We start from the raw sequence: 17,279 nt of genomic DNA on the forward strand, positions 1-17,279 counted from the left end.
TCTAAAGGTCAGCTCAAGGGACAACACACCCCAATGCTGAAAAATCCCAGCAAAGATTCAAGACCCATTTTCCATAAGGCAAAATTTTCAAGTCCATTTTTTGTCTTTCTCAGATGATGTTCCCCTCCTTATTTTGAAAGGGGAATAAATGAGGGTTTTGAATCATCCTCAGCGAGGGATGCTGTAGTAGCTTTCTGCTTGAGGAATAGAACTCTGATGCCACACAGTATGAGGATCCAGGGGGACCACAGGGATCTGCCTCTACCACCCCACATTCACTTTTCACTGATTGGAGCCTGACCCTCTAGAGTGACCCTCAGGCAGGCATTGTAGCCCCATGCCTTGGTTTTGCCCTTATGTGACCTTTATTTCATTTGCCAATTTGGAGTTTTGAAACCATTCATTAGAATGCCAGGAGGTTTGCAATCATCTAAGAATCCAGTTCCCTATCATTTCACAGCACAAGAATCACAGGCAGGAAGCAGGAGGCCTGTGGATTGGACTTGAAGCTTCCATGGCTCTTCCAGATCTTTTCAGGACACACTCCATCTTCACTGAGCCCCACTTATTCAGAATTTGTTACTATTTAAGTAGGGTTGGGCTGAAGCTTTTGTTGGTTTGTTTTTTGCACTATGAACTATGAATTTGCCAAGCAAATTCTTAATATAGATTGTATAATGAAAAATTTTAAGTTGGATGTTTAAACGTCTTATGAATAATGGTATGAGGGTCTCTTTTTTCTCCACCAGTACTAAGTACCACCAATGTAGACCCTGCAATAGTCAAGAAAGTAAGTTTCAAAGGGAAAAATAGGGAGGAAGGGGGAAGGGGAAAAGGAAGAGAAAGAAGTGTCTCAGGAAGCATGTGAGGGTAAGGGCCTTTTGCTGTACTGTTTGGTGCCGAGGGTGAGGGGAGTCTAAGGAGCAGCATTTCAAAGCTCTCCCAAAAGGTGGAGGAGGATGGGAGGAAGGGGAAGATCCTTATGACATCACTGGAAGGCAATGTGGAAACTAAAGGTCACCTCCAACTTTAAGGAACTCTTCCCCAAAGAAAACACAATGGAAAATGCCTACAAAAGAACAGCCAGAAAAGAACAAGGAAAGGGAATCAAAAAACAATAACTGTGAAAAAGTCAATTAAAAAGAATCTGGGCAAAGCCCAAGAACGAGAGTCCAGACTCAGCTGAACAGAGGCATTCCTTTCCAAGCGATTTAGAAAGTGGCCTCTATAAATGAGCTTGTTCAGGGAAGCTCCTGTGGTTTCTTGTACTTTCCCTCTGCTGACCACCTTTTCAAAGGCCACAGCTTCCTAACCTAAAACATCCTGGGAACAAAGAGCTGCCATTGTCCCCAAGGTATGTCACCTCCTTGGTGACACCCAGATGGTAGCTCTTGTCAGGATACATTGATCTAGTGGGAGTCAGAGGGTATGGTCCCCCCACCTCTCTATGTTGATGCTCCAGGAAAGCACAGATGCTCACTTCCTAAATCCTCCAATCCTCTTGTCTCTTCACAGATATTTGAGGAGACATTTTCTCAAGTCCTCCCTCCTCAAGCTGTCATTCAGCCCACCTCCTGGCCTGCCCTCAGTCTGACCCTCACATGAGGTCAAGGCAGTGAGTCAAGAAGATTTGGGAATTACAACTCTTTTCAAATGAACCCTCTGAAGGATGAGAAAACAGTGGGCTATGAACTGAAGACCAAGGCTATCCACTGGGTTTTTTAAAATGAAAGAAAGATGTAATGGGTGTGGCCACACAACATTCATGGAGGGAATAAGAAACCTTGAGAGCAAAGTCAGCACAAAATCCATCAGAAGACCTAGAGCTTCCTGATACAGCCTACCATCCTTCTCTAGCAGGGCCAGCATGCTCATTCATAGGATGTCGCAGGATTCATGTGCTAGAAGATATCTTTGAGGTCCTCAAGCCCCACCCTCTCATTTTACAGATGAGGAAACCTGAGGCCTAGAGGGCTGCAGTCACTGAGATTCAAATCCAAGCCTTGAAGCTCCAAAGCAGGATGCTCTCCACTGCCCCACAATGCTTCATGGTGGGTGACAGTTTCACTGGCTGATGTAACTGGGAATGATTTAGTTTAGAAATCAGAGGGATGGGAAGGGGAGGAACATCCAAGATGCCAAAATAGCTTTAAAAGCTTTTTCCCAAATGCAAATGTTCTCAGCTGAGTGAGAAGGGAGAGAGGCAGGTGATTCTCAGGTTTGGCTGGCAGAGTTTTCACTGGGAGCCATTCACCCCAGGAAATCTCTGAGGGTTGTAGAAGGGCCATCCAGAGAGTGTGGCCAGTCAGGGCTTGGCCACAGAGGAACTCCAGGGAGAGGGGGAGTTTCACTGCCAGGATATTCAGTTAAAAGTGAGTTGGATGGGTAAGAATTTGGTACTCAACTCAAATCCCAGCAGCCCCAGAAAGACAGTAGTTTGGCTCCGTGTCTTTCTCAACCTGGCTCTGAAATAAGGAGATATGGCTGGAATGTAGTAACAGGCACCAGTTAACTGTGGGATTTTGGTATTATCTCTCAAGGGATGTGGGTTTCAACTAGATCCAGCCCATAGCACCAGCGCCCCTCTTACTTAGCTTGTACTCATCAGCATGAGGCCAGCAAATCCTGGGAGGGGGGAGGGTATCATCCGCCTGAGGGCTGGCTTAGGCCACGGGGCAGTATCAAAGGGCTCAGGCCATGGCTGCTCCTTGTCCTCTCCCCTCTGCCCAACTCTAACAGGATGAACGCAAAGGATTGCCTGCAGGTACACTACAGTTATACAGTTGCTCTTGGTGGTGGGGGGGGGGGGGTCCTCACTCTGAGGTCTTAAATTAGGAGGGAATGGTATCTTAATTTTATAGAGATGAACTTACATAGCTTTCTAAAGAAGTCAGGAGAGAGACCTGAGTCAAAGACCATAAGAGGCTAGATCCCAAGCAGGGCTAAAGCCAAAGTATTTCTGCCAGACAAAGCTATCAATACTACTAGTGATAGGGACCCTGTAGTCTCTCCCTGCTTTCTGGATCAGCCCCCTCAGCTCTGTCATGAGGCACTTCTGCAGCCTTGACAGCTGGAAACCTGCTGACAATCCCTCTGAGTGACCTGAACAGACTCAACCTAAGGGGGAACTTCAAACTCTTCAGGAGGTAAGCTAAATGACATCATCAGAGATTTGAAATTATGACTGCCTCTTATAATCTGGGTGATATGAGAATAAACCGAAATGAAAATAAACTTTCTGAAACTCTCAACAGGAACTTAGAAGAAAGTAGTGTTTGCCAAACACGCCATTAGCCCGAGACAGACATTGAGAGCATTTTGATAACAAAGCTTTAATGTCAGTACCACATCTTGTTTCTAGGTTTTGTCTTTTTACCTTCGAAAAAAGAAAGAAGCAGATATCAATGAAGCTCCCTCCCTCAATTGAGCTCCCTAATAATTTTCTGACATTTTAGAAGGTTTTTAATACTGTAAGCAAATGTGTTGAAAATGTGAATCTAAAAACAATTAAATTGTGAATGAAGCCAGGTGGAAAACTGGGGGGGGGGGGGAGGGAGGGGTTGGAGAAAACCAGGTGAGCATGCATGGGAGCTTCAAAGAGGGTCATCCAAAGTGTTTTAAGTGAAAAATACAAATGCAAGTTTATCATTTCCAGACAATAATCTGTCTTTGGGAAAGCAAGATATAGCTATTGTTCCTCACAGGTTCTTTTGGCCAATCACAGAATCAGCTGTGACTAGCCCAGGGGACACCCTCTCAGGGCCTGCGCCTGAAACCAAGGAAAACAATTTAGATGACCACAGTCAATCTTTGGTACGTCCTGTGAAACTCTGTGAAAACCAAGCGTGAACGAGCCAAAGAGTACACGGTCTTTAGTAGTGAGGCTGGTTTGACAATAACATCAACAGATATAGGCTTACATATACTTGCCTCTACAATTTTCTAAAAATAAAATGAACATGAAAATCAATTAGGTGACAGAAAAGGAATGTCCACAGAAAATGGGTAAATTATAGAATGGGGTGAAGAACTAGAAACAAGCGTAGCCAACTGTTGATAAACTGATAAACAAGATTCATTTCACTGTTGCAAGGAAACCCCTGCCTACCATGCCTGTCAGCCAATTCCAGAGACTAAAAAAGTGGCCTGAGGCCCTGGGAGGTTCTCTGATTTGCCTGGGGGCAAGTCGATAGGGCCTGCAGGAGGATGGCCCTTGAACTCTGGGGCATTTTTCCTTATTCTCAGCCTCACTTCTAGCTTTGTCCTAGGACTTTCTGTTGGGAGGGGAGGTCTCCTGCCAGCTCAGTGAGCTGAATGTGGATCCTGCTTTGGACAATGCCTAGCGGTGACCCTGAGCAGCTCCTGCTCTCTCCGGCCTCAGTAACCGCAGCTGTAAATGAGGGGGCTGGGCTTGAGGCCTCTTAGGTCCCTCCCAAGTTAACTCTGTGATCCTCTGACCTGCGCTACTGGCTACCGAGGGAAAGTGAGCAATCAGCTTCTGGGAACACGAGAGTGGGGGCATTACCTTTTTTGTCCCAGGAACCCCTTCGGCAGAACGATGCTTTTAAATGTATTAAATGAAATGCAGGGGATGACAAAGCCAATTATGTTGAAACAAATACGCAATTTTTTTCCATCTACATTCTGGACTCTGTAAAAGCTCTCAAGAGACCGGGTGAAGGAACCCTGGCTTAGAGCATTCTCTGAACTTAACTCCTTTGTGAACAAAGGAAGAGATCAGGTGACCACCCACCTGCGAGCCCCACTCAAACCAGAATGGACGACAAGAAAACAGCTCCTCTTGTTCAGACAGGGTGGGGCTTATTAGTCCAACAAAGCAAAACTCCCTTTTACTAAACCACGAGGCTGGTTTTGTTTTGTTGACACCACTGTCATCTTCATCTCTCTCTCTCTCTCACACACACACACACACACACACACACACACACACACACACGCACACGTGTGTGCACACACACTAACATGGGAAATGTGTATCTTCGTCTTACGGCAGCCCAGTAGTGCTATGGATAGAGCACAGGACCTGGAGGCACAAAGCCCTGAGCTCATATCCAGCCTCAGACACTTGCAGTGTGGCCCTGGGCAAGTCACTGCCTCAGTTTCCTCAAGAGTAAAACAGGGATAATAATAGTTAGTTAGCCAACTGCCTCCTGGCGTTGTTGTGAGAATCAATTGAGACCACATCTGTAAGACGCTTAGCACAGCACCCAGCACCCAGCACATGCAGACTAAAGGCCTGTTCCCCTTCCTCTGGCAGCACAGGGAGCAGGTCACTGTTGCACTTTGCCCCACTAGGGTACAAGGTGTGATGCAAAATTGAGGCAGTCTTCACTCATACATGCTCCGATGGGAAGACCACCGGTGTTGGCATCCTTGTGGATTCAGACACCAGCCTTTCAGCAGGGTCTCGCTGAAATGGCCTGGGATGTCCTCAACACTGTGCTCCACCGACCCCATTCAGCAGAGGTAAACACTCTGACCGGATGAATGCCTCATGCCAACCGCATGACTCAACAGATGTGGTACCTATCCAAAGATTTTGCTCTTGGACTTGATAGGGTGAAACATCACTGACTAAAAGAACATAATACAAAAGTATAAATGGGACAAATGAAAGAAAAGAGAATCCTGAGCAAGGTTATTTAAGCACTTGGGAAAAAAATCTCTTTTTACTAAAGAGTAGCCAAACATCAAAGGCCTGCTGCTGAAAAACTAAGGTGAGAAGCCAATGCCAGATTAGGAAGGAAAGCCAGAGGCTGAGTAGCAATAGTGAGGGCCTTCGGGAAGGGTCATTGCCTCCCAGAGCCTCACTCATCCTGGGGTGAAGATGGGAGCTGGTTTAAATAGCCCCTCAAGCTGAAGCTGATGAGATTTGATATGCTGCAACTATCTGAAACAGCAATTTGCATCCAGTGCCTGCACCTGATCCCCAGAGGGGTCTTAGGGGTCAAACCTTCGTGGTGACTCTGGCCTTTTTTACACGTCCATCATTCAGACACAGTCAAACCCTTTAAAAGCCCCACGATAAGATCCTGCCTCTTGGATGCTGGGATATTACATAGTACCTCTCCCTCACTACAACGTTAACAACCACACTATCTCTTTTTTTCCAGCAGTTTGGTTTTCTTCAGAATGCTTTCTCATACATTTGTCACACTTTTATCATCACCACAGACCTGTAAGCAAGGTTGGAATGATCCCATGTGACAGATGAGGAAACTAAAATTTAAGGGTGGCAAGTGGCTTGGCAGCAGGAGGCAGAGAACACAAGCCTCCTGAACCTGAGCTGGTTCCCTTTGCCCCATGCCCGGCTGCAGCCCCGTCCTGCTCGTGGACTCGAGGGCCACAAGAAGGTTCTGCCGTGTGTACAGACCAGCTTCCAAGGCTTGTGTAGAACCGCCTGATCTCTCCACAAGGAGCAGCAGACAGCCAGAGAATGAGGAAGATTCATGCCCCACGCAGAGGTCAAGGAGAAGTCTTTTGCACCAGGAAAGCCCCTTCCCTCCTCCCCACAAGCCACATCTGAATCATGCACAGAAAACCCAGAGAATATTTCAGATAACACTCCAAATAAGTAGAAATGATAGGACATTGAGAAATTCAATGGGCCAAGCACAGGATGGGTTTTTGATCAATTTCTGTTACATGAGCGGCACCTGACAGGAGTGTCCCAGCCTCCTTCATTCCTGGCCCATCAGGCCTCTGGTACAGGCAGCCATCTGCGTGGGCTAACCAGAATGGGAACTGAGGGCCTCAGCACTTTTTAGCATCCTCTCTCCTGGGAGGCTGGTGTTAGGAGGCTTCTGGGTGAGGCAGGAAAAAGCTCCCCGAACCTCTCCTCCGTTACCCCTGGCACCACTGCAGGAGGTTTAAAAAACAAAACGTAGACTGCGCTTTTCTGCTCAAGAGCTGCCCCTCCCTTCTTGCGCTGCAGGCCGCCGCTGAGCACGTCCTGTTCAACAGGCTTAAGCCAGTGTCATACAGCGTGTGGCCTTTGCAGCAGCTCCATGAGGTGGGGGGGCGGGGCGAGTACGATCATCGTCGCTCTCTAGCAAACGGAAAATTTGAGGCCCTGAGACACATGGTTACTCATTCAGGCCACGCCGCTAATATAATTAGTGGTAGAGCTCAATTCTCAAATAAAAAGGTCATACCTAGTCAGGGGAAATGTTGCCAGGTCCCCATACACTTAAAAAAAATGCCCAATTGGGTTTCGCCTGGTGCCCTTATTTGGGAGGGGGATAAACGCCTTTCGGCCGCCGGCCAGCGCCTCGCGCGGGCGGGGATCCCCGGGGCCGGCCGCGTTACTCGGCAGCGTGCAAGGTTTGCTACTTACATTCACTTCCGTAATAGCGATATCAACCACGCTACCCACAACAATTAAGGCATCAAAAGTGTTCCACGCATCAGTGAAATAGTGCTGTTAGCGCGGTCAGGAGGCCCGGAGAGAGGAAGCGCGGAGGGACAAAAAGAAGAGAAGCACAGCGTTAGAGGAGAGCGGCCCGGGCGCCCGCGTGGACGCTCCTGGGGAGACCCAGCGTGTCCGCGCTGCGCGAGGCCTCTTTCCAGGGATCGGCGGAGGAGCTGCTGTCCCGCCTGTCCCATCAGGGGCTGGAAGGACGACGGCTGCAAAGACGTCGTTCTTCACAGACTGGGAAGCCTGAGCACGGACGCTACCCGTGTAGAAGAAGCCTGGAGAGAAAGGTTTCGTGAGGAGCGAGCGGCCGATCGGAGCCCTCCCCAAAGGCAGGGCTCTTGGAGCAGCCTCCTTGGGCGTCTTAGGTTAAGTCAACCCGCTACCTGTGACTTGTCCAGATGATGAAAACTGCAGGGAAGGGAGAGGAGGAAGACGGAGGGAGGCAAACCAAAGAGGGAAGAAGCGCGGGGCAGGCAAAGGCCAATGCAAGGGGTGCATACTTACGTCTGCTTCGCTGAGAGCGACGTCTACAATGCTGCCGATAACGATGAGGGAGTCAAACGTATTCCAGGCATCACTAAAATATCCCTGGACAGAGCAGGCAGGGGCAGACATTTATGATCACATACCAAATGCCGTTTGACCTACATGAGGAAATTCCTACTCCTGCATACTACTGCAGACTATTGGAAGGGGGAGTGGCAGGGAAGGAGAAACGGAATTCATTGAACTAGGCTGCTGGGTCAACAGGAGAACCAGGATGGAAGCAACAATATTGTCTACTGAAGGAAAGGCACTCAGAGAACCACGTGTGTGTAGTACTATTTCATAATGACCATCAACAGACAGCGAGGGCTCTCTCTGGGGCTTAAACTAACATTCTCAGCAATGATACAGCCCCTCCTCAGCAGGCCAATGGAGTAACACACGGAATGGGGGGAGAGGAGGAAGAGACTGTCCTGGTCCTTTGCTCCTATAACCCCAGGCATCAGCCATCCCACTCCCTCTCTTCTTCGAATGATATCTGGCACCTTCTTTTTCCTCCCTCTGCTGACAAGGCTTCCAAGGGAGGAGCCCTTACTGGAGCAGCAGCTTCTTGAGTGTACCCAGAGAGGCTTGTCAGGGAGAAGGGGAGAAATTAACACTTTCATTAGTAAAGTGGGCCTTGATCTGCAATTCTGCTGCCCTGGGGGAGCAGCGAAAGCACCCGTAGAAATGCCCATGGAAATAAGCAACAAGACCAAATGGCTTTTATTTCGGATTCTCCCCCAGCTGGTGGCTAACCAGATCTCTGCTAGATCCTAGGCCATAAATCAAAAATAAAAATATAAATGAAAGGAATCCTAGGCTGCTTCAGCCCTGCCCCAAGCCAAGTGCTTCCTCCCCTTTGGGCATCTCTTCTCTTGTAGCTCCTGTCTCTCAAGGTGCCTGGTACATTTATTTTCTTATTCCCCACCTCCTCTTGTCTAGCAGAATCCACTCCTAGTTAAGCAGCCAATTTGAAAATAATAAAATAAACTTTTGTGCTAAAGTACAAATAACTGATAGGTCTATCACAGCACATGGTGGCACTTAATAAACATTTGAATTAATTCATACTAGTCTACTATGCTTCCCTTCCCAGGAGTATTTGCTTTTTAACAGGGGGATAGTACCTCAACCCTAAGGGATTTCAGAAATGAGTGCTAAGTTTAAGACGCAGACATTTGCAGTCAGGAAATGTCTTTCCTTATACCGTAGAGGTGGGTCTTTTTTTTTTAGGTCAGACTTTTTCTAAATAAAAACAAAACATTAGCTCATTCCCAACTTTTATGGTTGGCAATCCCTACCCCCCCAGCCCCCTCCTCCCCTCACTGATGCCCGGGTTCTTGGGCTGAAGGAGGTAGCAGGGGGAGAAGGGCTGTCTTAGTCTCTTCTTATCACTTGCTGCATAAGTAGGAAGTCCTCAGGGGTAGACAAGATACACTAAGGTTCAGGCATCAACAACCAACACGGAACTAAGCATGGGTTAGAAAAAGCTCCCTGGTGTGGGCCACCTCCTCTAATGTCTAATGTAATCCAGGAGCTTGGGTCTCCCTGGTTTGGCCCTCATCCTGAGGGCCTTCTGCTGGCTTCAGGAAGTGGTCATGAAATGATGAATTGGGACAAGGATGGATAAATATCAACTTCATCCTCTCCATTCAGCCAGTGATCAATCCTTCCCTTTCTGGATTCGTCCTTTCTTCTTCATATTCACGACCCCCACCGCCATAGGCTTGGCCTAGTTACCTCAGTTGGCTTACTGCAGTTAGTGATTTTCCTGCTTCAATCACTTGGCTGATTAGTCAATCACCAAGCATTTATTAGGTGCCTACTATGTGCCAGGCACTGTGCTGGCTGGAGAAACAAGTACAAAGAAGGAAACAACCCTTGCTTGCAAGGAGCTTACACTCTAATAAAGGAGGCAAGTACATACAAAACCATGGTCAGCATAAATATAAAGTTAATAAAGACAGCTGCTGTTGTATGCATATATACACATGCACACACAAAGCATTTAGACAGAAGGTAGTTTGGGAGATGGGGCAGATGGGGGGAAGGAGATTGGGCCCCCACCTCTCTTCCTCTCCCCTCCATTCTGACTGCAGCCAGACATATTTTGCTCAAGCCCTCGTCTGCTCCTGTTTCTTCTTTACCCAGAATCTAGAAAAGATCCCTACTGTCTGTCTGGCTACTCCCTGACACCTTGGCTGGGCTTCCGCTGGACTACATGGCCACAAGGAGACCAACATTGGGTTGTCCAGATTCTTTCCATGGCACATTCCTACCCCTGCCCAACAGACACAGACACACAGATACAGACAGACAGACACGCATGGCTTCCCTTTGTTTTCATGCTTTTGCTTCGTCTGGTCATTATACCTAGAACACATTCCCCCTTCTCTGACAAGTCAATTCCTATTCAAGGTCCATCTAAAATTCCACCTCCTCAACGAAGCCTTCCAGGAATGATTTGGGCTAAGAGGGATTTTTCTCTTCTCTGAAACAAATCTAATTCTCTAACATTCATGTTGTACCCATTACACAGACCATGCTATGCTAGGCCAGGCAATACTACCCAGGGGTAAAATCCTTGATCTGGAGTCAGAGGGCATGGGTGGGACTCCCTGTTCTACCACTTAAAACTGTGATTTGGGCAGGATATTTCAATTCGTTAGGCCTCAGATTCTAGATCTACCAATCTATATATCCAGATCCATATCTTTCAAGGGGGTTGGGTGTGATTACCTGTCTAAGATCCATATAAAACTATTTGAGAATAGTGCCAGTAGGTTACAAAATGTCTGGTTTCAAGGTTTTATCCCCACAGCCTGGGATCCCTTGGAAGAGACAACATAGACGCTATACTAATCTAAGAAGTATACTTAGCACCAGTTTGTGGTAAAAGGAGAGAAAACCAGCTGCTTTAGATAACAAAACAGAAACCAACCCAAGTCATGGTATGTTCAGTACAAATAAATGAGTTCTAAACTTTTACATTTTGCTCACATGGTGATCAACTGCAGAGCAGTGACTTCCTTAATGTGATATTATGGAAAATCTGGAAGAGTCAGCTACTTTTAATAATTAGACCTGGATCTCTTTCTGGTCAAGATCAAACAGTTTGGGTGTATCTGCAACAACATGGCACTGTACCGATTGCTTTTTAATCCTATCTTTACAGGTATAAGAATCCCCCCTCCCCCAGCACCCACTTTCTTGATGTTCTGTTGCTGAACCGTCTTTATTTGCTCCCACATTTTACTCTACATCCAGCTATTCTCTCAATCTTCACGTAAAGAAAAAAGATCAAATGTGAAGTTATTTATGAAGGGGCTCAAATGATCTTCTACCAGTTTTTCTCTGTATACCATGTGTGATGCCAGGGCATAAGGGGCTTCATGAGGGCCCTAATCCTAGTGAAATTTTCAAGATTTTAACTTGAAAATTCCAATACTTTAAGTCATAGTTTCTAAAGAAACATGTTGCTGATTGCTGAAAAGCAATTAAAAACACTGAGGATAACTACATTCCATACGAATACTAGATGTTCTTACTCTAGAACCGAAGGCAAATAAGCAATGGGTATGTGTCCTAGACAAGAACAGTGTCCTGTGGTTTTTAGAGAACTGACATCTTGATCAAAGGTGAGAGGAACATCTAGTTCACCTTCAAACGCCATCTAGAGAAGAAGCAGGGTCCAGTCTTTGACACATCTTTGAGCCTTCATTGCTGGGTCATTGTGACATTTGGCCAAAAGGAGCTATGTAAGAATGCTCCGCACACATCAAAGTGCTACGTAAACATCCTTGTTGTTTCCAGGCCAGGTCCATTCTCTCTACAGTCCAAGCTGTGAAAGAGTCTATCCTGAAGAGTCAGACTGAGTGTGGCTTCGTGAGTCCTCAGCACATGAACAGATACACTCTTGGGGGGACGAGGAGGAGGAAATTCATTTGAAAACTAAGTTCACTCTATGGTAAACTAAAAAGACAGAATCCAAGTAACAGGTCAGCTTCTCTGCATGGAAGTGGCCATGTGTGGCCCCTTTCCAGCTGTCATCTAAAAATAGTAACAAACCCAGTGCTGAGAACATGGCAGGCTCCTCACTGCCCTTGAGGGACTGATGCGATTCAAAGCAAAAAGAACAATGTCTAAGTAGGCAGGTTGTGGCTCCAAAGCAGCTTCAGTTTGACAAAGGACTCTCTCTGCAACATCCCTGTGAAGTAAATAGTATAACACCATTTCCATTTTACAGATAGAGAAACTGAGGCTCAGAGAGGTTAAGTCAGATTATATAGATTTATTGACAAATGGAAAAGGCTGCAGGCTCTCTTCCTTAGAGTTTTCCTCATGTCTTTGTTCACTTGACCTTTTAAATTTTTAATCTTCAGTAGCCGGGGTTGCAGGCGTGCTAGAAACATGGCTAAGGAGCTGGTAAGCATCAAAGTCAGAACTTGAAACTGGTTCCTTTTCCATGAGATCTCACTTCCTAAAGGATGGAGATCATCTGATCAAACCAAAGTAACTGTCTACTAGGGGAAGGCCTAGTGGGGTGCTCCATGGGACCAACTCTGACAGCTCTTTGTTGTTACTCTCCTATATGGGGCTGACATATCCTTTCAGTATATTACAAATGTTTCCAGCTGGTTAAAATGTTCTTGTTTATTAAGGCTTCCAAATGAAAAACATCATCCAGAGAAGACTCCTCTTTATGTCCTCAGCAAAAGTCACAAAGCTTTGATTCACTAGGATTGCTGCATGCTGTATCTCGAGCCTAAGGCAGAACCGAGGACCAGAAACCTTCACAGAATCTGATTATTTGGGAGTTGGAAAGGACTTCCCAGTCATTTATTATAACACAGGAAAGGGACCCACACTATGCCATCCCTGATGCCATCCCTGACAAGCAGTTATCCACCATGGGGGGAGCTCAGCCCCTTCCTCCGGAACATCTTCACACCTCAATGTACCTCTTCACAATTTTGACTCTTGGCTCTTGAGAAAGTGCTTTGGGGCCAAGTACAAATTTAACCCCTCTTCCACATTCCTTAAATTCAGTTTCTTTCTTTCTTTCTTTCTCTCTTTCTCTCTTTCTTTCTTTCTTTCTTTCTTTCTTTCTTTCTTTCTTTCTTTCTTTCTCTCTCTCTCTCTCTCTCTCTCTCTCTCTCTCTCTCTCTCTCTCTCTCCCCCTCTCCCTCCCTCTCCATTCCTCCCTCCTTCCCTCCCTCTCCTTCCCTCTCCCTCCTTCTCTGTCTCTTTCTTCCCTTCCCATCCCCTTCCCTAGTGCTTTGGACTGCTTCTCCTAGCTGCCCTCCTCTGGGCTCTCTCCACCTTATTCATGGCCTTCTTAAATGTAGTGCTTAGAACTGAACACAAAATGCCAGATGTGGTCTGACACAAAAGACAGAAAGATTGCCACTTACTTATTCCTAAAATCTTTGCTTCTCTTAATGGAGCCAAAGATGGAATTAACTTTCTAAACTGCCACATACCCATGCCAACTCATACTAAGAATGCAGACCACTAAAAGCCCCAGAAGTTTTTCAGACAAACCTCTGTCTTTTCAGTCTTGCTCCATCCTGTACTAGTAAATTAGCTTTTCAAATGCAAGTGTAAGACTTCATATTTTTTCCGAACCAAGCTTCCTCTTGTTTGATTCCATTCTAATGCTTTTGCCTGTCAAAATCTTTTTGAATCCTGACTCTGTCACCCAGCATATTTATGTATCCCTTCTAAGCTTGGTGTTGTCTGCACATTTCCAGGTCGAGTTGGCATAAGGGAGGATCAGGTGCAAAAAGCTGACAGCAGCTCCCATAAAGCTTTCACAAACAAGGCCTTGCTCCCATGATAGCATCAGGGAAAGGCAGAAGTCAAAGGGAAGGTGCTGTCCCAGCCAGGTGCTCGCTGACACCAGCCTCCCAAGAGTCGATGCTGCCCTGGACAAGTCTTGCCTTGTGAGTCAACATTAAGAAGAAGAGAGAATGCTTGAATAAGTTCTAGCTCTCCCCCTCTCTACATGGCACTGGACCAGTTCATTATGTTCCTAAAATCCACTGTGGAAGCCAGCACCAAACATCTTGAAACAAGGGGAAGACAGGAGGCCTAAAAGGCCTTCAGATTATTCTGGCTCTTCTTCCTAATTTTCTTTCTGGTGGGTTTTCAGAAAAAGTTGCCTGTGGGGAAACAGTGTGAGATTCAATCAGTGCAATCAATCAACAGAGACCGATTGAGAGTCCATTACGTGTCAGGCCCTTTGTTAAATGATAAGAATACAAAGACCCTCAAGGAGCTTACGTGTTATCAGAGGAGACAGCACATGTGTGTGTGTATACAGAGACATATGCATACACACATGTAGCTACACACCTAGCTGTAGGCAGCTAAGTGGAGCAGTCAATAGAGTGCAGGACCTGGAGTCAGGAAGACATGAGTTCAAATCCAACCTCAGACACTTACTAGCTGTGTGACCCTGGGCACAGGGTCAGAACTATTTGCCTCAGTTTGCTCAACTATAATATGGAGATAATAGTATCTACCTCACAGGCTTGATGTGTCAAACAAATGAGATAATATATGTTAAAGTGCTTCGCAAACCTTAAAATCACCCTATAGATCTTAGCTATGATGCTGCTGCTGCTGCTAATGATGATATACCAAAGAGAGAACAGGTGATTTTTGTGGGAAGAAGGCACTAGCAGTAAGGAGGATTAGGGAAGGCTTCATGCAAAGGTTGGCACCGAGATGAACCCTGAACTTCCAGCTCAGAGTTTTAGGGGGCAGTGAGGAGAAGGAGGTGCCTTCCAGGTCTGGTAGATGGCTGGGCTGGAAGGGTGTGAAGGGTCATAACAACAATGACACGGACACACCTTCTGAGTGCTGCTCAATAGATCCTCCCCACAATATTGCGAGGTGAGCATCATTAGTGTCCCCTTTTTATGAGTAGGTTGGGGTCGTGTTGTGACCTGGAAAGTCTGCAAATTCATCAAAGGTCACCTTGGTGGGTCAGGAAATGGAATCAAAGAGTTTTAAGAGTTGGAAGGGACCTCAGTAGCCAACCCCTGTCAGAAAAATAATTCCCATCATAACAAACTTGGCAAGTTGTTATCTAGTCTCAGCTTGAAGACTTTCAATGAAAGGGAACCCATGGCTTCCTGAGAAGCCATCTCTCATTCTTGGATCACTCTTATTCTTGGAGGAAGGCTGCCATAGCATCAAGCTTAAATTTGCCTTTGAAAGTTCCAGAAATTACTGCTGGGTTCTCCCCCTGGGGCCAGAAAGGACCAAGCTAAACAGTTTTTCACTCCTCGCCTGCTTCCCAGACTTCTCCATAACATCCCATTAGTCTTCTCCCCACCTTGAGGTCCCCCTCTTCCAACAGGTGAGCTCCTCATGGAGCTCCTATGTTGGGGAAGTACCCAGGCCAGTCATGTTCACTCACTCACTCCTCTCCCAGCACCATTCCTCCCTCTCTAGATTTGTCCATCAGTATACTTACTGCTCTAGGAAATACCTGCCCCCTGTGGCCCCTTTCTCCAGTTGAGGACTTCCTCCTGGCACTTCCATTTTGAGGAAGTGCCCATGCCAACCATGCTCATTTCTTCACTCCTCTCCTGGATCAGCTCCTCACTCTTTGGTCTTCTCTACCAATAACTCCTACTTTTCAGCTTCCTCTATGTGTTGTCTTCTTGATTAGAATGTAAGCTCTATGAGGCCTTCTTTTTGCTTGTATTTGTAATCTTGGAGTTTACTGCAGTGCCTGGTATTGCCTAGCATTCAGTAAACTCTGAATCCACCACCTGGGTCTATTCTTCTCTAGGCCAAATATCCTTAGTTCCTTCCATCAATATAAGGAACTCAAGGCTTTCAATGTGGCACAATAGAAAGAAGATTAAGAGGATGTGGGTTCAAATCTTGCCTGTGTTGCTTAATCTACATGATTTTTGGCAAGTCACTTAGCCTCCTAAGGTACCTCATCTGCAAAATGGGAAGGTTGTACTAAGCAGTTCTGAGAAGCCTTGTGAGAAATGAATATTTCTCTCCTTTTTAATAACTAATTATTGTATTAGGACCAAGGTTTTCCCCTTTTCTATTTCTTCATCCAGAAACCAACCAGTGTGGGAAATCACTCAGAGATTTACTCAAGGCCAAGATCTAATCAGACAGTAAAAGAAATTCTGAGTTTGGGCTAATGTATGTATTCCTCCTCATTGTATTTGCTCAGACAGGTCTGGAAAAATGTTGATTTTCCCTATCATCAAGACAGGTGATATGGAAATTGATGTCTCTTTGACCAAGATTTGCACGACCTAACTCTCATACCCCAAGACCTTCATTTTAATATAGCCTGCACCTCTCACTGTGTTAACTAATCAGAATTGATTGTCACCCCTTGGGGACATCTTTTTGAATAGCATATAAACTGTGACCCCACTGTCATTAGGGGTCTTTGGTCTAAAAGAACCAGCCAAATGACCATCCTTTTATTAACAACCTGCTGGCCTTATTAATAAAATGATTAAATTACCCAGAAACTATGTCTCTCAAAACTTTATAATCGTCATAGCCTTCTGATTCTAGACCTATGATCTAGACTATTCTGCATAGAAACCAACCAACCCACCAACCAATCCAGCGTCTCTTCTTGCCCATCCTGGGAAGTTTGCTTCTTGTTCACTAGCCTCAACTTTCATAAAAGTCAATGGCACATTTCTCATGAATTCTCATTACTGCATCATCTATTGATAGAAAATATGAAGATGCTGCTGCAGCCAACAAAAGGAGTTCTTTCCCATGTTCTTTTTTTTCTGCCTGAAAAGGATGTTCTGCATTGTACTTGGCTCTTGTGCCAGGGTACACCTTGTGACATCAGTGTTCAAATTTAGGCAATTATACTGAGTAACTTTCTGGTTCAGGATTTTGGGGATGGAGAATTGTAGCTCACTTTAATTTCAGGCTATCATGTTTCTGTCCAAGGAGAGAACATGATGTGATCAGTCAGAAAAATGAAGCTATATAGCTACCAACCCAGAAAAGTTTCTTAATCCAGAGAACATAAGGGAGCAATGGGCCCAAATGTGAGTAAAAATATTACAGATAAATATATCAGCTCCTTGAAGCTGAAATGATCAATGTTGATTCTGTATCATTTTCTTACTGATCCTATGCACAGTTAATTGACTTTTGCCTATAACTGCTTTTGTAATTGTTTAAGTCATGAGTCTCTGTCTCTCAACCTAGTTCAGAATTCAGCTGGCCTAAAAGGGGTTAAGTTTAGAAACACAGCTCTTCTGCTAATCGCAGATCTATTCTTGCCTCAAGGAAT

At 45.7% G+C, this 17,279-nt stretch overlaps 1 protein-coding gene across 2 annotated transcripts in view; it reads right to left on the reverse strand.

The window, feature by feature from the left end:
- CACNA1D (calcium voltage-gated channel subunit alpha1 D) overlaps positions 1-17,279 on the reverse strand; it is a 359,630-nt gene that overhangs the window by 63,601 nt on the left and 278,750 nt on the right. For both annotated transcript variants that reach the window (XM_036737725.1, XM_036737724.1), the window contains exon 30: positions 7,943-8,026. In XM_036737725.1, coding sequence (XP_036593620.1) covers positions 7,943-8,026 — 84 coding nt within the window. The remainder of the gene's footprint in view (positions 1-7,942; positions 8,027-17,279) is intronic.

The sequence above is a fragment of the Trichosurus vulpecula genome, chromosome 9 (genome assembly GCF_011100635.1).
Source record: "Trichosurus vulpecula isolate mTriVul1 chromosome 9, mTriVul1.pri, whole genome shotgun sequence".
Lineage (NCBI taxonomy): Eukaryota > Metazoa > Chordata > Mammalia > Diprotodontia > Phalangeridae > Trichosurus > Trichosurus vulpecula.